Source organism: Gallinula chloropus, assembly GCF_964237585.1.
Source record: "Gallinula chloropus genome assembly, chromosome: Z".
Classification (NCBI taxonomy): Eukaryota; Metazoa; Chordata; class Aves; order Gruiformes; family Rallidae; genus Gallinula; species Gallinula chloropus.
In genome coordinates this window covers 86323501-86350833 of record NC_140089.1, presented here as the reverse complement: position 1 = coordinate 86350833, position 27333 = coordinate 86323501, and the positions used below count along the sequence as shown (strand labels likewise).

General features: G+C 44.8%; 1 protein-coding gene across 1 annotated transcript in view; it reads left to right on the top strand.

Moving 5' to 3' along the window:
* Positions 1 to 27333, top strand: part of LOXHD1 (lipoxygenase homology PLAT domains 1) — a gene marked incomplete at both ends in the record, with an annotated part of 161360 nt that overhangs the window by 59626 nt on the left and 74401 nt on the right. Inside the window, 12 exons of the mRNA XM_084278544.1 lie at positions 1023 to 1158; positions 2868 to 3022; positions 6050 to 6210; positions 14784 to 14860; positions 15753 to 15949; positions 16275 to 16467; positions 17285 to 17445; positions 22541 to 22841; positions 23378 to 23532; positions 24841 to 24974; positions 25782 to 25930; positions 27202 to 27306. Of these exons, the coding sequence (XP_084134670.1) occupies positions 1023 to 1158; positions 2868 to 3022; positions 6050 to 6210; positions 14784 to 14860; positions 15753 to 15949; positions 16275 to 16467; positions 17285 to 17445; positions 22541 to 22841; positions 23378 to 23532; positions 24841 to 24974; positions 25782 to 25930; positions 27202 to 27306 (1924 nt within the window). The remainder of the gene's footprint in view (positions 1 to 1022; positions 1159 to 2867; positions 3023 to 6049; positions 6211 to 14783; positions 14861 to 15752; positions 15950 to 16274; positions 16468 to 17284; positions 17446 to 22540; positions 22842 to 23377; positions 23533 to 24840; positions 24975 to 25781; positions 25931 to 27201; positions 27307 to 27333) is intronic.

Genomic DNA, 27333 nt, shown 5'->3' with positions numbered 1-27333 from the left:
CCATTGGAGACTTCCTGAACAGGATCTGTTAAATAGGAAGAATTTAATAGGTTTCACTCACATTCATTTGTTTAAAAGTTCCAGTCTTCCCCTCTTGAACAATTAAACTTCTAACAATGTTTGCAAAAGACTCAACAGGTTGATTTTGAGGTTTTGTTTGCTTTGACCTTTGCTCTACAGGCTTCATTTGATGCACTTTCATTCTTGTAGCAGAGACGAATAGTTGACCTCCCTCTGCATTCTCTGTGCCACCTGTGAGTCTGTAGACCTTGATCATAACCCCGCTTTACTTGCTTCTCCAGCCTTCTGCAGAGCCCCACATCACTCACTCTTTACCCCTTCTGAATCCACTGCAGAGCTCTGGTCGTTCTCATTGCTGTTACCCGAGTGTTGTCTAAATGTGCCATGCGCTGGTTTCGAGCTGCAGGGACCAGCAGTGCAAGTGCCACCTGCGATTTGCTCTCTGGATTTACACATTGGCATAGCATGAGTGATTACTAACAGCCACTGTATCCATCAAAACTTCCTCAAGGCTGTGGAGCGGTTGGAGAAGGAAGGAGTGAAAACCGTCAGCTATGACAAACGTCACTCCCTGCATCGCTGCGGTGTGTGAACCTGGGTGACGGTCTCGTTATTAAGGTTTAGATTAGATATTTGGGGGAAGTTCTTTCCAGAGAGAGTGGTGAGGGGCTGGAACAGGGTGCCCAGAGAGGGGGTGGATGCCCCGTCCCTGGAGGTGTTCAAGGCCAGGTTGGATGGGGCCCTGGGCAACCTTGTGTAGCTCCAGGCCTAGAGCTTAGTGTCTCTGCCTGTGGCAGGGTGGTTGGAACTCTGTGATCCTTGGGGTGCCTTCCAACCCAGAGACCATTCTTGGATTCTATGATCCTATGATTAACGTGTGCTATTTCTCTGCTCCTACCTACTCCTGCTTCTCAGGCAAAAAAAAACCCAAAATCATCAGGAGTTTGTTGCTTTTTTGTCTTTAAGCCTCTGAACTCACGCAGTGTTTTGGTTTAATGAAGGTAACTCTCCTGAAAACGCTGACAAAAGAAAAATACTCATTCAACTGCGGCCGCTGGCTAGATATAAATGAAGACGACAATGAGATCGTGCGGGAGCTCCCTGCGGAGGGATCGCTGGTGACTGAAGTCATGCCAGGTGAGGGCCACGGGCTCTGTGCAGGGGCTCGCTTAGGACCTGAAAGGAAAGAAACCCTCTTTGTGTAAGGGATGTGCAGGCAGACCGATGCAATTCAATTAAGCTTCCCTTTCTGGCACTTTCTCTCTGCAGTATTTTCTGTGTGCATCATTAGCTGCATGAAGCCTCAGAAATCCCAGGCTGTTCTTCTGAGCGGGTTTCTCTGCGGTGGGAGATGGGGGAGATCTGGCCACAGCACAATTGCTTCCAGAGATGGTTTTTTTTTTTCCCCATAGCTCATATTTTTTCCCAGCCCCCCCTTAAAATGTGAAGTGCCAGGTTTGAAGGGATGCTCACAGAAAGCACGCTTAACTGAAATGCAATCTAGAGTTAAACCATCATTTTTGTGCTTTAGCAGTATGCACACTTATGCAGTTGTACCTAGAAATGTACAGGAAGATGCACAGAACAATTGTAGAACAGCTTAGGCTCCTTCCTGTACGTATGAGCGATCTGAAATATTCATCGGGTTAACTAGGGTTGAACTGGGGGTTAATTAAGGAAAGATGCAGAGCTTGCAATTGCTTCCTTTAGCAAGCACCTCTGCCTTAACCCTGTGTCACAAGAATTAGATGAACTTGGAGGGGGGACTCCGAAGAGCAGAATATCGCAGGGTGGCCATCGGGATGTCTCTTATTTTCACCCAAGCACCCAACGAGGATCCACAGTCAGTAGACCATGAGTCCCCTGTTTCCTGAAATTTCCAATGAACTCGGTGATCGGCATGCAGCTGAGCAGTTCCTCAGAAGAGGAAGAGTAATTGTAATTGCAGATGTTATTAAAATGTAAATAAACCTGGTTTTGAAATGTATTTTCAATCAACTGTGGAGAGGGCTGCTCGAGTTCAAATGCAGGCACTTTCCTGTGAGGAGCAGTTGTGCTGAGCAGGGGTGAGACGCAGCACCCATGTGTTTGGCTTGCTGATGGGAGCATTCCTTGTCCCTTCCCCATGCTGGAGGTAAAGGTCTCTGTCCCCGGCCAGCAGGCTGGTTCTTTGTTGTGAAATTTACTCTGGAAATCCTTCCTCAGTGGGATGGGAGAGAAGAGATGAAGGCAGGGTGACGGGAGGAAGGTGGCAGCTCAAAACCCATCCAGCAAAATCCCAAATCTCAAAGATGACAAGGAGACAAGACGCAATCCATCCTCCTGCACTCTGAGGATCCCGTGGAGATGGGGCAAACTGGGCTTGTCCTGCCCCATGAAGCCAACATGAAGAGTCCATTCCTCAGGTCCCTGTGCATTCAGCCCTTTTGACCTCTTTTTGTCTGCCTGTCATGTCCCTGAATGCTAAAAACCATGTTTTACCCCAAACACGTTGTTACAAGGCCCCCTGTCACCAGGACCCTCTTGGGAAGGCAGAAGCAGGGGTGGGAGGGCTATGGCCCAAGGAGGCTATGGACTCCAATTCATGTGCTTTTACCTGAAGGGTGTGCTTCTCTGGAGAGGTTTTATGGATTTTCTTAACATTTCAGGACTTCCCATTGTTTTGGGCTTTTTTTTTTTTCTTTTCCTGGTGACAACACAGAGGTATAAAAGCCAATACATCAGCAGAAGCACCGACGAGGAGTATGAACACTCAAAATTAATTGCAAGTCTGCGGGAAACGCAGTAAATTTCAGTGGCAATTAATCGTGTGGCTGAAATTGTTTTATTAATTTATGTCCCTGCAGTGATAAAATACCGGGTGACAGTCTGCACTGGGACGGTAAGTGGGAGCGGCACGGATGCCAACGTCTTTGTCTGCCTCATTGGTGACCAGGGAGACACGGGAGAGCGCGTTCTCTACAACTGCATCAACACTGTCAATAAATTTGAAAAAGGCAACGTAAGTTCCCTCCTTCAGATGGGTTTTTTAAGTGTGTGGCAGTTCCTAGATTTCTTTTTTTCTTTTTTATTTTTTTTTTTAGAGGTGTATTTGCAAACTTGGCTGCTTTCCCTGGCACTTTGGGAGTGGGGGAGAAAGAAATGATGCCGCGCGGAGCATCGTAAGAGATTTCAGTTGGGAGGAGGTTTAGGTAGAGGACAGCGTGCCCTTGCTTGACATTGGTGTGTTGATAAGAGAGCTTCTGGGCTCGCTGCCCAGCTTGGTGCTGACTGTTGAAGTTGCATCTTCAGACTGGGGAAGGCTTCCAGGAAAGGGAGTCTTTTTCCCTTGCTCAAGTATGGCAAAAAATTGACTCCCAGGGCAAAGGAAGAAAAAGCATCTTACTTAATGTGAAAATTGGGACCAAAAGCCTAGCGAGTTTCCTTTATATTCCCTTCAACTGTGCTGCACTCAATTTTCATGTCTTATTTTCAATCTGTTTTAAAACATGGTTTTGTATGCCCATGTGGGAGCGGGGTGGAAATGACCCAAACTGAAAACTGAGCTCATTCCATGGCAAGCTGGAGATAACAAAGAGGTCAAACTGTAGTTAAAGCTGGTCTGATCTTGGTGGAGAGGTGTCAACCTACTTAATAAGTATTCAATTATGAGGCACATTTCGGATCTCTAGAGTCTACCTTAGACTGATAAAATGTAATCAGCATGTACTGGAGGGGATTTTGAGAATCTGATCACAGAACTCTGCAGATTTCCCCTCTTTTGTGTCATTACTGGATTGAAGAATTGAAATGGAAAGAAAAGGAGGATAGAGAGTCACATTTTCAAAATTGTCCATTGAATTTAGGCTTCTGAAATATGCATCAACTCTTTGGATTTCCCTGTAAGTGGCCAGAATTTCCAATGCTTTCCTGAAATCACCACGCTTTTAGACTTTAAAAGAACTCCCATCAGTTTCCTTGTGCCTGTAAGACCTGCCCATAGAAAGGCATGACATTTACATATCAGGAAAGTTCATTCTGCTTCTAAATGATATGAAGTTTTCCAGACATGGAGATTGCAAATATCCTATTTTTGTTTCTACACTTATATTACAGATGTTTTTTTTTACTTTTAAAAGGTAGGCCCAAGCTGTAAAGACAGAATTTTGTCATTTGGAGAAGTCTTGTTTTGTCAAAATGGTGGCTAAATGAGTCATGTTTGGGTGGTGGCTTGAAGACTGTTTCGATGAAATTCCTAAAGAAGATGTTTGGTTTACAGAATAGAGAAGCATTTTAAACACAGATGATGACTATTTTATTTTCAGTCCCAAAAATGAATTATAGGGTAATGTGAGAAAGGGAAAAAAAAAAAAAAAGAAAAATAATTTTGGAAATCAAGTCATGTGTTTAATAGTATCCATATGATATAAACCAAACTGGGATTTGCTAATGAAAAGCTGCTGTTTTGTCATGAGGAGCTGAAAGCTGGTGAATGAATTGGAAGCTGTTTAAGGATTGATCCTGACAAACTCAGAGCTTGTATATTGAAGAGACCGAATGATTATATCTACAGTGATTAACTCAGATACCCTGTTAAAAAGAAATGTAGCTAAGTCAGCATGGTCTCTAATCTACAGGCACTTAAACCAATAGTACCTTGTTTACCAATTTAATTTGAAAACTTTGCTTGCAGATGCAAACTAACAGCCTGTATACAAGGTAAAATTTAAAGATGCCTCTAAATTAGGTGTTTGACCTGCTGCATTTCCATTTAGTTCCTTACTCATTAATTTGTATCAGTCGTTAATAAGTAAGACAAACATCAGGCTTAATGAATTAAACTTCATTGACTTTGACTCAGTGAGGTTTTAGGAACTTAAATACTCAATTCAGCAGTTTTGGGCATGTTAAGTAACACTTGTTCATGCCCGTAAGCCCATCATTAACACTTAAAGCAGTAGTAGTAGTGTGTTTAGTTCTTTATTTTAAAAGTCAGTTTAGAATCATGACTGGTGGGAAAAAGATATGGTCATTTAAATAGATTTGAATACTTTAATAACTATTGCCTTGCTGCCACACTTTCTGGGAGGTAGGTGGACACATGCTACTTCTGTATGTGCTTCGCGGGCTTTTGGGAGGTGCAGAACAAATTAATCAGTGCTTAGTTAGCTTTCTCTTACCTAATGAGGCGTCTCAGCCAGATGGTAACCACAGCAGTCATGCCTGTTGGTCTACATGATGTGTGTTTGCACCGTTGTTTACCATACACGTGTGTGCATCTGTACATGTAGCATGGCCTGATTCCCAGGGGAGTAACTCCCTCTTCAGTAAATCCCTCTTCAGCCATCAGGAGCTGCTGCCCGCCTTGGGTAACAGAGCTCTGGTCCTGAGGGGGCCATCACTTGGGCTGACCTGTTGGTTGGTAATTTGAGCCCTTTTCCAGGGAGGGGAAGATGTAATATTCTGGTCACTTGTGGGGAACTAAAGGTATTTGGCTGCCAGGTAAGGTTCACGCTGACCTCTGAATGGAGCAGCTGGAACTACCCCCTGGGCAAGCCATGCCCAATGCCTCCAGGTCAGCAAGTGCTTGGGGTTAATGTTTTTCTCAGAAGTCCATGTCTTCTGCCTTTGAATGTAGCTCTAAACCTCTGTGGACTTGGTCTGAAGTGAGCTGCCCCCGGGTTACCCCGAAAGCTGGTGTCTGAGCTGGGGTTTGAACTTGGATTTCCTGCCTCTCTGTATGAACTTGTTAATAATCAAATTACATTTCTTTTTTTTTTTCCCTTCTCAGTTGTGGAGGCCACGCACTGATGTGGGAGATTTAAAATGCTGGCAGATCATATATTTGTAAACCTAATGTTATACATCTAGCACAAATACTCAAGCTTTCATTCTTTGGTAAAATTAATTTGCACTTTCCCCTTCGTCTCGTGAAGAATTATCTTGCAGCATGCCGATGATTTCGCCTTGATTGCAATAATAAATTTGGTTGGCTTGTTTGTTTTCAAGGAGAGATATTGCCTCACCGTTTCTCTTCTCCTTCTCAAAGGCTGATGAATTCTTCGTTGAAGCAGTAACGCTGAAGCAGGTGAGGAGGGTGAGGATAGGGCATGATGGCAAAGGAGGAAGCAGTGGCTGGTACCTTGCCAAAGTGATAGTGAGGGAAGAAGGACAGCCAGAAAGTGAGGCAGTGGAATTCCCCTGCTACAGGTACTGGAAACAATGCTTGCAAATTGTGCCTCCATCTATATGCATTTGCCAGACTTCGAAAAGCCTAGTTGTTGTTCCAAGACTGGAAATTTTCTGAGCACAGCTTAATCCTTTTTATTTATTCATTCATTTTTTCTTGCTAAGCCTGAGAGCTAAGAGTGTGGATTGGGAGGTTTGAGACATCATTAACTCCCCTTTGCCAAACAAACAGCAATCTGAATTGCAAACTTCTCAGCAATTAGCTCAGTAACACAAACAATTTCCAAAAGGTAAAATGCAACCTTCCAGTACCACATCCAGTGTCACTGCAATTGCCTGCTGCAGAAACACACCCTGCAATGCACTGCAGTCTGCTAGTTTTACTGCATGTGTGGGATGAGGTTCTGGTCCTTCACATGCACATCCCATCTTTCCAGGAGCAATGGGATGCTATTTTTGTGTTGGGAGAATGCAAAGTCGTTTTGCTGCCATCTTTAGAGCAACTTGCATGATGGGAAGTGCATACCATGCAGATAGAGATAGTGGCAGAGCAGAGGGCCGTAGCTTACCCCTGTGGGTGGGTTTAAAAGGTATTCTTCTCTTTCCTAGACAATAAAGTGGCCACAAGAAATGTGCTGTACTGAGGCTACCCATGGGGAACAAGATGTACCAGCTGTCCTGGTACTAACTAGGGTTGGCCTCAGCATTGCAGCAAAAACGAGAGAGAACTGGATGAAAACATAAAGAGACTAACTGTAGTGTAGTTCAGTGCCCTGTAAAGTCCCACATGCCCTCTCAGGATGTCCACCCTGTAAGATGGAAGTCCATTGAGCTCCACTTAACACCATCAAATACCCGTTCCAAAAAGCCATCTCCTGGGGGACGGCTGGAATTGTAAAATGCAAACACAATTATTTGTAAATTGCCTACAAAGGTGAGACACTAAGCTGGTTACTTGTCCCTTGTCACCGCAAATCAGGGAGAACTCCACTGTAAACGAGGGGAGTCAGCCAAACACAAAACAGCAGCCAAGCCCCAGGCTCGCTGCATTGCTAAAGCCACGTCACATCAGACAAGCGAGCTCATCAGGGAGGCAGCACGGAGCAGCAGATGCAATGTCATCTCGGCTGCGAAGCGCAAGCCAGTACTCTCCCTGTTCAAAGAACAAACCACCATGTTGTCATCGCTGCCTTTTGATACATATTTAACAACCATATGTTTTACTGAGCTAAGCAAGAAACTAGACAGGTTGTTCGCTGGGCATGAAATGTCCACGTGAAGAGCTGTTTTGCTTAGGCTCCTCAGAGACACTTCTGTGCCTAACAGCACTGTGCAGCTGGCTCATTTTAAAGATTTCCTTCTGAATTGTCTCCTTGACGATTCTGAGTGTCTTAGTTTGGGGTGATGAACCACTCCTCTCAGGTTTACATCTGTGGTCAGAAGCATCAGAGTCCAGTGGGGCACTCTCAGGCCAGGGACTGAAAAAGGAAGAAGAAATAAAACCCCAGACCTTATGCCCAAAATATCCATGTGGTACATTTAGGCTTTAAGTCACAAGATGATGGAATTCCACTCTTCTTACCTTTCTTAATGTCTCTTTTTCCAAGTGGTATCAGTGTTTTTCGTGCAGCTTTGTTTGCTGTCCTTGTGCCAGCATTATCTCTTCCTCTCAGATTGAGAAGGTAACATGACTGATCACCTCCAAGCACAGGGACAGCTGATCCCTCCCACTATCTTTGGTGCCCGTGTCTCTTGAGAGACTGAGGCATCATCGCAGTATACGGGTGTCGTCATGGAGTCTGGAGAAATCTGAGGGAGAAGGTGCTCACCCACTGCATCCTCCACGTGAGGGATAAATGTCTCCATGACCTGCAGTGTTTGGATGTTCCCCTCCAGTTCTGTAGGCCAAGGACAGCTTATGTCCTGCTTGGGCAGGTGCTTGGAGAGGCTTGCTTCACCTGCTTCTTCAGAGCCAAGATGTTGAAGAAGACTTGGCCAAGAGGAGTACCCTTCTTTCAGTGAGCCAATGCAATTGAGATTAGTTAGAGATTCCCTCCTGGGGACATGGGGAAGCTTCCATTTCTGCTTGGCCAGTCTGTGGCCAGCCAGTGGACATGCTGATGTTCTCATTGCCACCTTCTCCAAGACCTGACGAACTTCCACTCTTCTACACAGCACAATTGTAGGGTCTGGAGAAAACAACTGCTGCTGCTGTGTCCTTACCACAAGCTACTCCACTGACTTTCTGCTCTTAGCTGCTACTGTGAGGCAGCTGGAGGAAAAAATGCCTTCCAGCAGAAACACATCTCACCTGTGCACAAAGCTTCACACACTTCCTACCTCTGTAAAAACTGGGCTGTACTAACATGGGGAGGGCAGATACTACAGCAGAGAGCTGGCTAACCAGCTTCCACTGTAGCTAATGTCAGTAGGACGCCCTTATGCATCTTGATGACATACAGTTCATTGAAATCTGTGTTCTTGCTCTTTACATATTCATATACATGGCTATGTTTTGTCTTTTAATTTGAAAGCTTTTTTTTTTATGAAAGAAAACCAGCTCTATTGGAACAGCTATTGCCTAACAGCCACAAAAGCTCTATGAGAACTGTCTGTTGTACATGGGAGCCAGCAGAGATAAAGAGAAGCTAAGTGGATTAATTGTGAGTTTGTGTCAGGTTCAGGAAGAGCATCGAGAAATAATGACTCCCAGGCCTGTGCTTTCAACTCTTAGAAAACTTGGCTGTAAAGGGAATGGCTTGTAGCTCTTCCTAGAGTCAGTGATTTTTAAAATGGTCATTCAATCTGTGCTTGCAAGAAGGAAATGCAAGTTACTTCTCCAGGCATTATTTGCAGAATTACTAGCACATCACTTGGATGCACTGCGGTATGATTCCTCCCCTATGGCCACACAACATTATAATACCTGTGCTTTTAGAATCATTCAGTGGCACAACTAAACAAATTTATACCTTGCAATGCCTGGAGTGGTTTAGGTATTGTGATTATGCATACTGCTAGAAAATTCAAAATCAAGGGGTTCACCTTTCGCCCCAGAACCAGAGCCAGACCTTTTTGAATCTCAGAAGTGAGCATTTCAGATTTCATTTTCTCCTCAAGGCTCTGTGGAAGTCCAGGAATGGACTAGCTGACATTCTCTAAAATACCCTATTTTTCATAATATTTATATCCCAGACAGAAATGAATTTTCAATCAGGCAAAGTCGTGAGTTCGTGATAGGATAGAATTTTATATGCTATAAATCATTACAGCACCACTGAAATCTTCAATGATACTTCATTACTTTTTATTTCAAAGCATATGGACTGCAGCATCCTAATTTTTCTCCAGCATAAGCATAAGGGAGCATCGTTCATTCTCTCAAAACAACAGACAGACCATGAATGGGGTGATGCGCCAGGAGGCTCCTGTGAAAGAAGGTTTATTCAATCAAGTGCCAAAAGTGATCATCGTGCAAAGGAGCCAGAGAAATGTCCTTTTGTTGCCTAAAAATAGACTGAAATATCTATTTTACACATATTTTTATTTATATATATATATATGCTATATTTGAAGGCACACATAAATACATATGTATCTCTGAACATAGAATGATAGAATGTGTTGGGTTGGAAGGGACCTTTAAAGCCCATCTAGCCCAATGCCCTGCAGTGAGCAGGGACATCTTCACTAGATCAGGCTGCTCAGAGCCCCATCAAGCCTGACCTTGAATGACTTCAGGGATGGAGCCTCTACTATGTTTCTGGGCAACCTGTGCCAGTGATCTACCACTATCCTATTGAAGCATGTTTCCTAATATCCCATTTAAATCTCCCCTTTTCTAGTTTAAAACCATCACCCTCATCCTATGAACAGTTCATCCCCAGCTTTCTTACAGGCACCTTTCAGGGTTTGGAAGGCCACTGTAAGGTCCCCCTGAGCCTTCTCTTCTCCAGGCTGAACAAGCCCAACTCTCTCAGCCTGTCTCCATAGGAGAGGTGCTCCAGCCCTTGGATCATTTAAATGGATGGATGTGCTAATCACTCTAATTGCACACAGGCTGTCTGTTGGATATCATACTGTATTTTTTCCAGTGCTTTCCTGACTCTTTGATCCTTTGGAAATTCTCACTGAAGGGACTTTCATGTCAGAACTGTGATTGCTTTGTGTTTCTTGTGGGCACCAGTCATACAGCCAGGAGCAGTCTGAGGAGCATCGAGAAGGATTACAGAGCCCTGGGAATGGTGGTAAGGGATTGTGGAGCACAGGTATCTTTGCCATCAGTCCTCCTGGTCAAAGTGAAGACATCAAACCTCTTCTTTATTCCCTGTTCTACATGTGTTTACATAAAGGCATTTAAGTTGGGCCCCTGATGAAGCTGACTGGCTGGAGTGGCTGGAGTTGCTTTGCCCTGCACTGCAGATGCTCTCCTGCTAACCTGTGATCCTTCTCCCAGTTCTGGGCATCTACTACTGGCACTAGAATCAAACTGGTAGGAGTGAGATGGATTGAGGTTTCTGTCTACTGGCAACTTAGTTTAAAGCCCCCTTCACCAACACATTTGACTGATGACATCAATCTGTATGGTGTGATTGACATGCTGGAGGGAAGGGATGTCATGCAGCCAGACCTGGACTGGCTGGAGAGGTGGGGCTGTCTGAACTGCATGAAGTTCAATAAGGCCAAGTGCCAGGTTCTGCACGTGGGTTGGGCAATCCCAAGCACAGCTACAGGCTGGGTGGAGAATGGATTGAGAGCAGCCCTGAGGAGAAGAACTTGGGGCTATTGGTTGATGAAAAGCCCAACATGAGCCAGCAATGTGTGCTTGCAGCCCAGAAAGCCAACTGTGTGCTGGGCTGCATCAAATCCAGTGTGGCTGGCAGGTCAGGGGAGGGGATTCTGCCCCTCTGCTCTACTCTTGTGAGACCCCATCTGCAGTGCTGTGTCCAGCTCTGGGGTACCTAACATAAGAGGGACACAGAGCTGTTGAAACAGGTTTAGAAGTGGGCCTTCTCCTGTGAAAATGGACTGTGAGAGTTGGGTTTTTTCAGCCTGGAGAAGAGCAGCCTTCCAGTACCTAGAGAAGCTACAGGGAGGCTGGAGAGGGGCTGTTTATCAGGGGGTGTAGTGATATGAGAATGAGTTTAAACTAAAAGAGGCAAGATTAGATTAGATATGAGGCAGAAATCCTTCCCTGTGAGGGTGGGGAGGTCCTGGTACAGGGTGCCCAGAGAAGCCGTAGCTGCCCCTGGATCCCTGTCAGGGTTCAAGGCCAGGTTGGATGGGGCTTTGGGAAAGCTGGACTAGTGAAAGGTGTCCCTGCCCATGTCAGGAGGTGGGACTGCAGGAGCTTTGAGGTCCTTCCAACCCAAACTGTGCCTCTGTAATTACTGGACATAAAATATCTCTTTAGAACCAAGAATGTCTTTGAACCAATATCTCTTTAGAACACAGCTCCACCCTTGAAAAACACAGAGTGGCATGTTGCTTGCAAAAGATCAGAAAAGGTCTTTTGTACTAGGAAAATTATGGCACTGTCCTGAAAAACTCTATGTCCTGCAGCCTGATGTGTTCATAATGGGTCTGTTTGTGGTCAGTGCCAGGTGACAAACCCCTGGCTGCTGTGTGCTGCTCAGTGATATGCCATTGGAGTTACACTGAAATGAAAGCAGGGTATTGCAAAGTACGTGCTGAAGGGAAAGAACACAGTGGCATTGCCCATCTAAATACTTATTAACGTATTGATATCATTAAAGTCATCTTGAGAAAACAGTGCTCCTGCCTCACATGGCTATTGGATTAACTTAAGCCACATCTGCTGAAAAAACTTCCTCTTCCAGTCCAAGACATACTCCTCCTCTTGCCATCAGCAGCTACCAGCACTGGAGGAGGGGATTTCTTTATCTAGGGGTATGTTCTCCTTTTCTGATTATTTTTTCCTCCTCTGTCTTCACTGTCGAAGCAGCATTTGCCCTGCTGCACACAGAGATCTGTTTCTTGTGGGATGTATTTTCATCCTGACACCTTGGTGTAGAAGCAGTTCACACAGATTCACCCCACACATTTCCCTAAAGCATCAACAATGGTGAAGGTGACAGAAAAACAGCAGCATGTACACTGGCAGCAGAAACAGCAGCTTGCAGGACACAAAAATCAGCAACAACACAAGAGCAGAAGTGTGTCTGCCTGGTGAGCTTCTGCCTTCCTGAAGACTGTGCCAAATTCAGTGGTCCTGGGGTGGTGGAGTTCAGTCTTGGACTTTGTGGGTCCTCCCAGTTAACATCCAGGTACACAGAAGCATCTTGACTTTTGGGATGATGGGATCCCCTAGCCATTGGATACCTGTCTAAGGACGTGACTCCTGAGGCAGCATCAAGAGCTACATGGTACAAAGGTATTTAAGGACCAGTTTTAACAGGTAAAAAAAACCCCAACCCGTCAACTCCATAGCATCAATAAAGGCTTCCTTTCTTTAGACATGATGTCATAGCGTGTTCCTCTTCTGCCTTTCTTGTGCTCTGCCCTTGCTCAATTCTTGACATCCATTTCATGGTCTTCCCCACAGGTTTTTCTGCTCCTCTGTCCCCACTACACCTCTCAGCCCCCACTGGGGCACAACACTGCATCTCATGCCCTCATATGGTGTTTGTGTGATCATCACATGTTCATCCCTTTCATGCTGCTCCCCCGACCCCAGTTTTTAGCCCTTTTCAAGCCACCTACACATAGCCACCTGCTTTACAGAGTGAAAGGGAAGAATACGGGGTAGACTGCGTACCCGACAACCTGCCAAAGCTTAGAGGGGATCTGGGGTGGAGATGTGTGTCTGCGTGGTGGGGCTATATGTACCTCTTTTGCATGGGCACTTTGCTATTAGTGCTTCTGGGACCGGCTGGCTCTAGCTCATGTTTGTATTTCTTTCCCAGTGCTGATTTTCTGCATGGTTTCTTTGTGTTAGTCATTTTTCTCTGGGTGGGGAGGGAGAGGAGGACACTAAAAAGTTAATGTTACTTCAGATGGATGAAATGGAGACCTATTATCACTGATCTTCTAAAATCTCTGGTTTCTTCTTGGTCACCGTGGCAAGTACAACTGGTCATGACTGTAAACTGTGCTGGCTTATTACCAGCCAGATACCATAGGTTTGATCCAGCTCTCAGTGGGCATTTCGATGGCCCCAAATCCCCCTTCTGAGCGTCACTTGCTGGTTTCCATGTGTGCCAGCTCATCAGCAAAATCAAAGGTGGAAACCTAAATGGGAATCACAGGATCATAGGGGTTGGAAGGGACCTCGAGAGATCACTGGGTCCAACCCCCAAGTGAGCAGCCCCTTCTTTTTGGTGTGAGGGTCAGCCAAGGAGCCCGCATGTGGCACAGCGACTTGGCAGGAAGCCTGCAGTACATCTGTGCTGCATGTGTTTGTGCAAGAGCAGGTCTTCTGTGATCTGGTGTCACTCACAGAGCTGTGTGGCCGCCTTTAAAAAGCGGCAGTTTCTGGGGATTTGTTTTTCTCTTTCTAGTTCTGGGAACTGTTACAGCAATTTAAATACCCTGCGTGACCTACCAGAGCTTGCTCGCTTGTCCTTGGATCACCCCCACTGGTTTTAGGCAGTATTTTTAACAGCAAAAGATGCTGCTGTGTGTAGCTACGTACCTGGGAACAACAGGCATCCTGGGAAATTGCAATGTTGGGGAACTGGAACTGCTGCAGGGTACTGCTGTGGGAAACCTGCCCTAAGCAGATGCTTAGAGGAATATCCTGAGCACTGCAGCAGTCTGGCTTTGACAGGGAGAGAGAAGAACCTCTGCCAGGGCCCATGCTGTGTGTGGTGGGGTTGGGCTGCAATTCCCTCATCCCTGAGGCTCAAGGAGCGGCTGTGAAGGTCACCAGATTAGCGATTGGTTCCCCTGCATTTTCCTTTCAGATTTTTTTTTCCCCTTGAGATTGTGCTATGCTGTGATTTGTGCCCAACTCTTCTTAATTAGTTTAGTTAGATCACTAGATTTATGTTGAGAAACGAAAGGAAATCCTTCCTTTCAATGGTGTGCTAGTGGCCTCCAGCCACATACCCAACAACGAATTCATCCCTTTCCTGATGGAGGAAGAAGGTTACCTACTTATCCATAAGGAGGGGAAAGGTGCTAATAAAGCAGAGTAAGCAAACATTGGGGGAAAAAATGTGGATTTTAGTAACTTAGATGCTGTAAAGATTGTAACCAAGGTGGCTAGTAATAAAGGCTGCAAGTATTTTGTGGTCACTACAGGTCAGTGCGTTCAAGGGACTTGAGGCTGCCCATTTACAGGGATAAATTGTGGCTGTGGAGTCTGTGTTTGCCAGACCAACAGACACCACAACAGATGCTTATCTACTGTGAGCAGGGCTCTCATCATCTCTCTTTGTGGAAAAATGGAAGTTAAAAGTGTGACTGATGCAGGGTCTGGCCAAGCTCCTGCAAACTTAACAGACATGCAGAGCCCCGTAACTTTTTTTGGCTGTGGTGTGGACTGTTACTGTGTGTAGAGCCAGCCTAGATTTTCAAAGTCTAATGGGTCCTAATTATTCAAAGATAACTTACTTCTGTTTGTAAACCAGATGGCTTGACAAAAATGAGGATGATGGTCAGATTGTCCGAGAATTAGTGCCTGCTGGGGAGTCACCAATGCTAAAAAGTGAGTTTAGCTTGGGAAAAAAGAAGGATGTGGGTTTGAGCTCTGCATGCACATATTTCCTTACTTTGATCTCCTTAACAATCCATGTCAGTGCTCAGTGAATCTGCTGGGCTTTTCTTGCCATTCTTATGCAAGAAACTGCAGTAGGTCACCTGGGGAGGAAATGCCCCCGACCCTTAAATACTGGTTTCTGAATGAATTAGTTTGTGTAAAAGAGAATAATTGCAACGTTATACATGTGGAGAAAAACTCTGATTTTTTTTAATGTCGTGATTTGTGTAAGAATTACTTTCTTGTATAGATTTCTCTGAAGGATCTTGAATTGCCACTGCTTCAGTAGAGCAAATCCCATCAAATAACATTGTGTTGTTCCCAGAAGAAAATCACCAAAAAAAGATTACACTGTCTTTTTCTGGTGAACCAGAGCTCCAATACAATATTCGTTGGAAAACAGCTTGCAGAGTTCAGACTGAGATGTTTTTTCTTTTGTGGAAATTTTTTTCTGTTGCTGTTGTTGGGGTTTTTTTTGTTGGGTTTTTTTTTTTAATGTCAAAGCTATTGAATTAAATTGTAAGTATAAAAAAAAAAGTTAAATCACATCACTTGCCTTAGCTCATTTTTGTTGCTTGGCAGTCATCTAGCAGTGAGAGGGAGGAGTACAGAATAATTTCTTCTTGTTAGTGTAGCTGTTTATGTTTTGGTGAATAGCTCCAAGGTGAGACAGCTTATCCAGTGTGGATGTGCTGCTGGATGCAGCATTGGAAGAGCAAAGCCCTTCCTGTGTCTTCTGGCTGGAGCCCTCTCCCCTACATCTGTTTGAAGCCGATTGCTTGGCTGGGCCCTGGAAATGCCACTCACGTGTCTGTGTTTTGTACATTGATCTGGCTTTTAGATGTCAGTTATCACATCAGCGTGAAGACAGGAGATATCCCCGGTGCCAGCTCAGACTCCAAAGTTTTCATCAAACTCTACGGTGAAAAAGCAGACTCCAGCAAAGAGCCTCTCTTGGTCTCTGATAATGATCTAGGCAATTATTTTGAGCGTGGTCGAGTGGATGAGTTTACTCTAGATACCATGGATATTGGGAAGGTAAGAATAAATCGCAGGTGGCTCCGTACTTTGTGCAAGTGTCTGAATGCAGAATCAATATAAGGCTCAGGTTTCAATGTGATGTAAGAATCTCTCACCTTTGCAGTGGATATATTCTGTATAGACTATTGCATGTAGCCTGCATGTTGGCACCTGAAGAGAGTTTTAAATTTGTGCTTAAATAAATATATAAATTATTTACATGAACATGGTGGGAGAACAGGGTGAGAGGGAAAAGAGATTTTTACTTATTAAGTTAATCCTGTTGTGGTTGGGGTTTTTTTTTCCTGCCCTCTTCATTTTTTTGTGTGTGTTATTTTTAAAGATCAACCGAATCCTGATTGGACATGATAACGTGGGTCTCCGGTCTGGCTGGTTCCTGGCCAGTGTCCAGATCACAGTTCCAGTCCAGGGAAGGCAGTACATGTTCCCCTGCAACCGATGGCTCGACAAAGATGAGGCTGATGGCAGGGTGGAGGTGGAGGTCTACCCAAGCGAGATTGTGCCTATTGAGAAATGTGAGATGAAACACAATGAGAAATGTGTGCTTTTTCATATCGAGTGCTGAATTTGTTTTACTAACGTTGTCAAGGGCCAGGTTAGATGCCAAAACCAAAAAGTCCCATCCTAAAGAGTGTAGGAAAGTAAATTATTCTGCTTTTGTTTTGTTTTCTAGAACAGTTGGAAAAACAATAAAGGGTTTTCCATCTACATTTCCTGAGATCACATGAAAAATTTATGTTCTGGGCAGCGTAACACGGCACAAGGCACTGTTCTGCCTCATTACAATATCAGTGGGTTCTGCTTTTTTTCACTAATACCTGCCCCAAATGCCCCAGTCCTGCACAGGCATGAGTATCATCCCACCTGTGTTACCTCATTGTCTTGAAGAGAGAGGATGTTTGATAATTAAGGACCAAATCCCTACTGTCTATTTGACTTCTATCAGTAGATCTGTTTTCTTTCAAGCCTACGGTTAAAATTTACCTTGGGATCCTGACATAAGATTTGTTTTTCCTCTGCTCTGTGCAACTCTCTCTTGTATTGTATCAAGGAGCTCATTTAACTGCTCTCCTGTTAATATGGAAATGAAATTCCCTTTTAAGGCTCTGTTTTGCACCCCACTCACACTGGTTTAAGACTTGTAAAAGGGAAAAATGCCACATTATTCCTCAGTGAGGAGTTGTGTTACCTCACATTTGGTTTGGGTGAGAGCAAATGGTTGGCTATGCAGTCCTTTCTTAAGACAAGGTAATTCAATTTTTTAACCTGAGCCCTCGGGGGTGTTATTATCTGAGCTTCTCTGCTGATTTAATTGCTTTATTTTTGGACCAGTGATAAACTACGAGGTGTCTGTAGTTACTGGGGATATGCGGGCTGCAGGCACCAATGCCAAAGTCTTCATGCAGATTTACGGTGAGGCGGGAAAAACTGAACTGATCATCTTAGAGAACAGATCGAACAACTTCGAACGGGGAGCCACAGACATCTTCAAGGTAGGATGAAAGCAGCCGTTGCCGATTCTATCAGGGGAGAAAAGTGACCAGCCAAAACTGAGACATGGACAGAGTAATTGGCCCAATCATACAAAACCAAAATTGCCAGGTCTGTTGGTGTCTGCTGTCCTCTGTCCGTATTTTTGGGGGTTTTGTATTTATTGAAGGAAATCCTGTGGAGTGACTTTCACTTTCTGAGGGACTAGTAACAATAGGGTGATGGAAGAATATGGTCTAATAACATCTTCTGTTTCCTTTTGCTTTCAAAAGGAGGTACTCACATTAGACCTCGAAAGACTTGAGCACATGCTATTATCTGTCTTCTTTATCTAGCTGGGGAAGGAGAAAGCCTGTATAAAACTCAAGGAATGCAGGCTTTGCCTTTAGCCACACACACCTTTGCTCACTGGCAGAAGTTCAGCAAAGCCTTCAATACTGACTCCCACAGCATTCCTCTAGAGAAGCTTCTAGCTCATGGCTTGCACCAGTGCACTCACTGGGTAAAAAACTGTCTGGAAGGCTGAGCCCAGAGTGTTGTGGTGAACAGTTAAATCCAGTTGACAACGGGTCACAAGTGATGTCCACCAGGGAGGGCTCAGTCTTGGGGCCAGTCTTGTTTGATATCTTTATCAATGAGCTGGATGAGGGAATAGAGTGCACTCTCAGTAAGTTTGCAGATGACACCAAATTGTGTGAGAGTGTCCATCTGCTCTGGGGGTAGGAATCATAGAATAACTTCAGTTGGAAGAGACCTCTAAGATCACAGAGTCCAACCGCAGCCTAACCCTGTCTAGTCCACCTCTAGACCACGTCGTCAAGCATGACATCTGTATGCCTCTTAAATACCTCCAGGGATGGTGACTCCACCACTTCCCTGGGCAGCCAGTCCCAGTACTTGACTGCCCATGAGTACTGCTGCCCTGGCTAAAGAGCAGGGCAGATTTAGGGCAACGACTGGTGTAACTGCTGTAAACCCGAACATCTCCCCTGCCTCCCTCACAGTCCTTGCTGCTGCTGCAGCTTTCATCCTGTCACCTGGGCCCTGACCTGGGATCTGCAGAGGAACCTGGTCAGGCTGGACTGGTTGGCTGAGATCAGTTTTATGAGGTTCAGCAATGCCAAGTGCCAGGTCCTGCACTTGGGTCACAACAACCACCAGCAGTGCTACAGGCCTGGGGCAGAGTGGCTGGAAAGGTGCCTGGTGGAAAAGGACCTGGGGGTGTTGGCTGACATCCAGCTGACTATGATCCAGCAGTGTTCCCAGGTGGCCAAGAAGGCCAACAGCATCCTGGCTTGTGTCAGCAATGGTGGGACTAAAAGGACCAGGGCAGGGCTAGTCCCCTGTGCTGGGCACTAGTGAAGCTCCCCCTCGAGTGCTGGGTTCAAGTTTTGGCCCCTTACTACAAGAAGGACATTGAGGTCCTGGAGAGTGTCCAGAGAAGGGCCACAGAGTAGGAAAAGGTCTGGAGCACAAGCCTGACTGGGAGCAGCTGAGGGACCTGGGGATGTTTACTTTGGAGAAGAGTTGGCTGAAGGGAGATCTGATCATTTTCCACAGCTACCTGAAAGGGGGTTGTAGTGAAGTGGGGGTTGGTCTCTTCTCCCAGATAACTAGATAACTAGCCATAGTACAAGAGAAAATGGTCTCCAGTTACATATGGGGAGGTTTAGATTGGAGATAAGGAAAAAGTTCTTTGCTGAAAGAGTGGTCAGACATTAAAACAGGCTGACAAGGGCGGTGGTGGAGTCACTATCCCTGGAGGTGTTAAAAAATGTGTAGACGTGGTACTCCAGGAGATAGTTTAGGTGACATGGTGGCATTGGACAGACAGTTGGACTTGATGATCTTAGAGGTCTTTTCCAACCTTAAGGATCTGATGATTCCAAGTTTTCAGCCCAACTCTGCAGAAGTTTGCTGCTGTAAGTCCTGTGAACAAGTGAGTGCCCCAAGGATTTTACTGCCTGTAGCACTCAAGGTGCACAGCACACTCCTCAAGCTACCGGTCTGGTCAGATCTGATCCTGTAGAGTCCACGCCTCTTTCTGGCAACCCAACAGTAAGCAGAGTATTTGCAGGGGTGAAGAGCCTCAGCCAGAACTCAAACATAGCTAATCCAGCAAGAAGTACTGGATAGACAAAGCTGAGCAACAGGTCTGCACCACAATATCATTGGGCATCCTCTCCTGAGCTGGGCCTGGTGGTGTTGGCCCCAGTCCTCCCCTGGCTTGCTTGCTTGGGTTTTCTGTCTAAAGAAGACAAGGTCTAGGGGAGAGAAATGGTCTTAGTTGTTGCCCTGATGTGGGGTCAGAGTGGGAACAGGATGTACTGTTAGGCCATCTCAGAGCCACATCCTTCTGTACTGAAGGAACCTCAAGAGTCACCAGCATCTGGAGAGTAAAGCACAGAGTCCAGATGGAAGCAGAATTTAAGACACATCTGTCCCATATGATCACAACGTGAGGCTCATCACTGTGATGCCTGTATCTCTCAGAGATGAGATCCACCTCATCACACAGTTAAGCACCTACTTGGAGCTAGTTGTGGAATCTACCCTAAATCTCAAGACTGGGGTATACTTCCCATTGTCACTGACCCAGTGCCTTTATCCAGAGCTCTGCCACAGTTTTTTCTGTGTATTTTTGAGATCAGTTCACCTCCTCCTGCCTCAGTTTCTTGCTTTATAGAATGGATTTAGTGATGTTTATCTGTTTTTAATGAGTCCTTTCGGATTTAAGATGGCTAGCACCCAATAAATGCTCGCTTTTTTAGGACTGCCTATAATTTAAGGGTAGATTTCTCTTACTTTAAAGGAAACAAACTTTCCAAAAATTATGACTAACAGCTATTAGCCAATATCAGATTTATAATAAAGCCATGTGTACAGTGTCCTGTTTACATAGCCATGCTTATATCCTCTCTCAGATGTTTATCTCTGGACTTTAAAGTTCTGCCTGTTTTCTGTGATTATTTATTTTTAAGCACGCAAGGCAGAAGCTCTGAAACATTAATAGACAGATCCTCTAATTCTTTCATGAAATTAGTATTTTCAGAGAGAGATGGGCAGGAGTAAGTCTCTGTGAGCTACATGCTAATAGGAAATGCCCTCAGTTATAGACAGAGCACTCAGGATGGTTATAGAAAATCTAAGGGTAAAGCAGTGTAAAGAAAGACACATTCTTTATGCCAGGACAGCTGGATCAATTTTAGTTTTCTGATAAGCGTCTGATGTGCAACTGATTTTGTTTTAATCTACTATAGAAAAAAAGTGCTTCTAGGCTGAAACCTTATATGTCAAGTTGCCAGATTTCAGCCTGAAGCAAATGTTTGCAAGTTTTATAACATAAACACTGCCTAACAGCATAAGCAATCATCAAAAACAAGTCGTTGGTTGTTGAAAGACTGAGTGGAGTAAAAGATTCTATCCAACTTCATTAGGTAGCAATCCAGATAAACAATCTAAACCAACAAAGTTTTGTACCTGCTGTGTCGACTGGAGAGATGGAAGTCTTTGTACTGGTACAGCCCACTGCCACTGATGCTACTAATGATTGTGTCCTCTCTGCACACTGGCAAAGTGAGAAGATAATTGTCTAATTTTGCAGATGGGAAGTAAGGAGAAGGGCAGTCCAAGCCCAGGGGACCACACCAGAGTTCAGGTTATCTGAGTCCAGGTTTACTGACTTTTCACTATTCCCATATTGCTTCTTGCTTGGTCCATGTTTCATGCTAAGTATTAAATCACAGAATCACAGGATCACAAAGTTGGAAAAGACCTTTAAGATCACTGAGTCCAACCATTCCTGTCCTATGCTAAACCATATCTTTAAGTACCTCATCTACCCTTTTATTAATGCATCCAGAGAAGGTGACTCAGCCCCCTCCCTGTGCAGCCTGGTCCAGGCCCTGACAACTCTTTCAGTAAATTTTTTTTCTAATAACTAACCTAAATCTGCCCTGGCACAGCTTGAGGCCATTTCCTCTTGTCCCTTCTCCTGTCCCCTGGCTGAAGAGACCATCGCCCACCTCTCTGCACCCTCCTGTCAGGTCAGTGTAGGTGGTGATAAGGTCTCCCCTCAGCCTCCTCTTCTCCAGGCTGAACATCCCCAGCTCCCTCAGCTGCTCCTCAGAGGATTTGCCCTCCAGGCCCTTCCCCAGCCTGGTTGCTCTTCTCTGGACTTGGTCCAGGACCTCAATGTCCTTCTGATGCTGAGGAGCCCAGAACTGGACCCAGCACTCGAGGTGCAGCCTCACCAATGCCCACACATGGGGCACAATCCCCTCCCCAGACCTACTGGCCACACTGTGTCTGACACAAGCCAGGATGCCATTGGCCTTCCTGGCCACCTGGGCACACTGCTGGCTCATGTTCAGTGTGGAGTCACCCAACACCCCCAGGTCCTTCTCTTCCTGACAGCTCTCCAGCCAGTCTCCCCCAGCCTGTAGCACTGCTCGGGGTTGTTGTGTCTCATGTGCAGCACTCTGCACTTGGCATTGTTAAACTTCATCCCGTTGGTCTCAGCCCATCAGTCTGGCCTGTTCAGATCCCTCTGAAGAGCCTCCCCACCCTCAGGCAGATCAACACTTCCTCCCAGTTTAGTGTCATCTGCAAACTTACTGAGGGAGCATTCAATGCCTTCATTGAGGTCATTGATAAAGATGTTGAACAAAATTGGACCCAGGACTGAGCCCTGGGGGAAATGTATCCTATTATGCTTTTAAAAAAAGAACCCGGGCACTGAGAATCTAATAAACTAGTATTACATTTTTGCCCCATAATACCATCATAGAGACAATACCAACGAGGAGAGCAATAATGAAGTAGGGAGCCCAGTAAATACAAATTCAGCTTCAGTCTTTGCCCTTGGTTGTTCTGAATGTTTCCAGTTCAGTCTGTTTCAACGAGAGTTGGTGGTGAGAAGGACAAAGGAATGAAGAAGGAAGAAAAAAGTAAAGGTTGATGTGCATAAAAAAATTGATCTTATCCTTGCTTAGATGCTTTGGGTGTTAGAGGAGATGGTTCTCATGTTTAAGAATGCGCTTTGTGAAGTTAAGATGTCTTATATCCTTCTGGGTCCTGACTTTCCCTTGGTGGCAGAGAGAGGCTGCAGATGTTGGCAAGATATATAAGATTCGGATAGGCCATGATGGGAAAGGCATTGGGGATGGCTGGTTCCTGGAAAGCGTCACCCTGAAGCGGCTTGCCACGAAGACAAAGGAGTCTGATAAAAAGAAGAAGAAGAAAAAGAAGAAGTCTGAGGAGGAGGAAGAAGAGGAGACCAATGTGGAAGAAGGAATGGATGTCTATACATTTGTGGCACACCGCTGGTTGGCTAAAGATGAAGGAGATAAGGAGCTTGTGGTAGAGCTGGTGCCTGAAGGAGAATCTGACCTGGAGGGTAAATATCAGAGGCAATGTGCATGTGTGTGTGGATACAACAGTTCTATGAAGAGCAATAAACATACTGGGGGTGCTTTGCAGGACTGCTTATGGCCCACCAGTCATCCCATTGCCCCAGACCTGCAGTGTGGGTTTGTGGTTTGGTTGATCAGCTTTGGGGAGGAAGAGAACAGTGGTTAAAGTAAAACAGAGGTTTGAGGAGACTGCCTGAAATGGGTGTATCCTGAAGGGCTTCTATGAGATTCTCCAAGGCTTGTCTGGGTCACTTAGGTTACTAGTCCCACAAGTTACAGCTGTGGCTCGGAGTTTTAAAAAGCTGTAACTATTTATATTGTTAGTGACAAGGGCTGGAGGAAAATGAAGCTGCTCATGTTTTGAGACAGATGCAAACAAACTATAGACAAAAGTCTTTCTTAAAGCTGATGGTGCCAGCTGGCATTTTTGGGCTACATGCTTTCATGGTGAGCCACGGATCTGCTGAAATATTGCTATTTCTGGGCTCCTCCTGATCTGTCTTTGCAATTTTACTTGCAGAGAATACATACGAAGTCCGTGTTCTCACTGGGAGTGTGTGGGGGGCTGGGACAGATGCTAATGTCTTCCTGAGCATCTATGGCATAGGAAGAGGAGACACGGGTGAGCGCCAGCTGAAAAGGTCCAATAACCTCAACAAGTTTGAAAAGGGCCAGGTAATGTACGAGCTCAATTCACTCGAGCACACCGAAGGCTGGCAGAGTGCTCTCAGTTACCATGCTGACCATTCATTACAGTCTCCTCTCTGCAAGGCATGGCTGCTTCTTTCAGCTTACAGCTCAGATGTGTTTTATTTCTTAAGTACATTATTTAGAGCAAAATGCCTCAAAGCATTTTCTAGGGGAAATTCATTTGAATAGTAAGCTGAACACCAATTCTACATCGGAGCCACCTTTTGCATCTGCTCCCTGTGAGCATCCTGTTAATGATGTTTCCTGCCAGGAATTCTTGAAACCCACAAACCTTAAATTAATATATTAGAGAGTATTTGTGAGGCAGCTCAAGAATGTCAGTATTTAGATTGCAAATGCGATCTGAAATGTTCTACTCAACCAGTCAGGGAATAAAAGTAATATCACACAGTGTGCTATAATAACATTATAATCCAATCCAATTAAACAACATCCCTTGTAGACTGAATATTTGCCATAAAAATGTTTATGAACAATTAACAAGCTACTATTATAGCCAGGAATTGTTCAAGGAATAATTTTGAATAACAAAAAATTATGGAAACAATAAGCAGCTGTGGAAAACTTGCAATCACAAAAAAGAAAAAAAAAAGAGCCTAAGGTTGTTAAATAAGCTGTTAGCTGTGATTTATGAGCTTGGCACTGTTGAAACTGCAACCTGCACATGGTTCTTCATTCGGTGGGAAGAGCTCCAAGCTGCAAATGTAACGTGCTCTGCTCTCGAGAGTAGAAACCCAAAGTCTACCAACAAGTTAATCACATTAAGATGTTTAAAGTATTATGATAACAAGGACCATCTTGTCACACTAATGCAGCTAATAAATGATCCTCTTGGTTGTAATAAACGACAAAAGGAATAAATTCTGTGGTTTGAAATAAAGCACATGGAGGTGCACGGGAGGGTTTCCATGGAGTCAATATGTTTGTGTCCAGTTGCAGACACAGTGAGGGGGACAATAGTAAGCCTGAAAGGAATGAGATTCAGGGGAGACAAGTTAAACCTAGAGGAAGTTGAAGCAGGGATGAGGTAAAGGAAGGAGTGAAGGGTTGTGTAGCTCCATGGCTATTACTGCCTTGCAGGAGCCAACCATGAGCATTAATGGGAGACCTCGCAGTTCTGTAGTTACTTTAGTACCTCTACCCAAAGAATACAAGGGGGACTTACAAATATCTTTAGTTTTGATGGGAATAAAAGATTACTCTTGGCCATTTACTGCCTTTCTTTCCCCTTTTTTGGGAAAAAGAGTCATTTACCTCTTGCCTCCCATGCAGGTGGACGTGTTCACCATCAAAGCTATTGACCTGGGTGAGCTGAAGAAGCTGCGGATCCGCCACGATAACTCTGGTGCTAGCCCAAGCTGGTTCCTGGAGAGGGTAGAGATTGTTGACCTCAAGGAAAGCACCACGTGAGCAGCCTGCCACACCCTTTTCATACAGTTGGAAAAGGGGGCACGTTCTCAGGAGACTGCAGAACCGTGGGAAGGCAGAGGAGAAGACAAAGGGCATCGTCGTAGCACCTCACCAACTCCCAAGGAGCAGGCATCCTTTGGGAGCCTCCTGATGATTGTGCTGTTACACTGAGCGTGGGGCCATTCTGTGGTACCTATGTGTGGGGCTTTGCTGTCTCAGCATCTCTGCAGTTAGGACACCACCAGTGTTTGGAAGGAAACCTCAGGTTTTATTTGTTTCGGGCAGGAGAGTGCTTCCCAGGAGTCTTTTCTGCCTAATACAAAGGTCTGGGCCAAAACCAAGTCCTGATGTAAGCAAATTCCCATGATTTTCCCAGACAGCTGGGCGAGCAAAGCCTAGGATGTTAGAAATCTGAAATACAGGCTTGCCTTTGAGATGGAACATGTCACAGTGTTTAAAGGTTCCACAGTGGTTTGGTGGGTGGGGATACTCATAAGGACCTCAAGATGGGTCCATTCTTCAGAAGCATAAAACGCCTGGGAGACCAGAGGGTTCCCTTGAGTTATTCAAATTCTGGGAGTGTAAACTAAAAGGCTGACATCTCAGAAATGTCACTTTTCAGTAAGTGCTCACTAACTTGTTCATGGATTTAGGTCCCACAAATAGTACTAAAACTCAAAGATGAAAACATGTGTTGTTCAGCTTTGTTCTTTTCCTTAAGTAGCTTCTGATCTGTGCTTATTTATGTTATTCAAGCCTGTGAAGTCCTGTGTAAGTGCTGGGTGCTGCTGTCATTCTTGTAGGTATTATTTTCCATGCCAGCGGTGGTTAGCAGTTGAGGAAGATGACGGTCAGATTGTCAGGGAGCTGGTCCCAGTGGATGAAGCATTTGTAAAGAAAGATTCGGAAAATGATGGCCAGTCTCTTGCAACGCTGGGCCTGGAACAGAAAGGTTTATGTTAGCCTTGTATTTCTTCCAGTATTGGGGTTGAAAAGGAACCAAGTTATTAGCAGCTCTAAGGGTGTTAGTGGTTAGCCTTCACTGGTCTGTGAGTAATTTTGCCCCAACCATCAAGTTTTCAAGTGCAAATGAGGTGTCAAATCCATGTCAGCCAGTGAGCAGTGGACACTCCTCATTTTTAGGGGATTTAATCATCTTGCAAGACTGGACCCAGAGTGATGAGGATAGGAAGATGGGTAACATGCTCAGTCGTCACCTCTCAGCTGAAGTACACATTAGTTGTTAATTTCTAAGGCACATATCCCAGTTATGGATTGGAATGGTTGCATGTTCAACATGAAGTTGAACAGAGAGCAAATGTGGCTAAGGAAAGGGAAGGGACCTAAATCGGTCTCACCTTCCATTTTGATACCTGTGTCCATTGTCCTCTGAAATAACTTTGTCTCTCTTGTATGTAATTTTACGTGGTGGCTGCAGAGCAATGACACGCTCGTGGCTCTGGTAATGGAAGGGGTTGAGCGCCTAGCACTTTCTGCTGGCTTCACTGCCAGTGAAAGATCTTTAGGTCTCCTCTAAGTCCCCCTTCAGATGCTTTTGAAGACATAAATAAATTCCAAAAACTGTATAACCAACGGATTTTTAGTGCTTTGGTTCAGGAGGACCTAAATCTTAGAAACGTGTCTAACTGTGGAATAAAGGTGCCATTTTTTGGAAATCTGAAGTGCAATTTTTCCATCACAGTGAAGGCTATATTAGGTTTTCCAAATTTTTTAATGAGTTTGCTGCGCTTGCTAGCAATGATGAGATAAAAATGTCCCTAATGATGCTATTGTGAGGGGTGTGTTCATAAATATGAACTGTATATGTCGAAGTGCAGATACCTTCTGGTATGTGTTATATGCACTTAAATTATTTGGTGCTAACACAATAAAGCAAAGGGGATGTGGGTTGGGTTTTTTTATGAAATAGTATAGGAAGAGGCAGCTTTGAGGAGCCTCAGAGATTCCCAGGAAGCAAACGGGAAGGCATGAGCTAATTTCTTATCTGTAGATATTCAGAAAATGTACTGAATGACTGGAACAGCAGAAGACTCTGCCACTAGATAGCTAAGCTTATCCCAGGAGCTACCACAGCATATGATAGGAATTAGAACTGACTGTGATCAGTCAAAAGAAACCTCAAACCAAACAATATACAATGAAAAATAGAATTAATTCCCACTCAGACTTCACAAGCTTAAATTAAGATATTTTATCTGACAGCCAAATCAACAACATACACTGTGAAAGTGAAAACCGGTGACAAGAAGAATGCAGGGACAGATGCCAACGTCTTCATCACTCTCTATGGAAGTAAAGACGATACAGGTATGGCTTCACGGGGTGGAAAAGGAT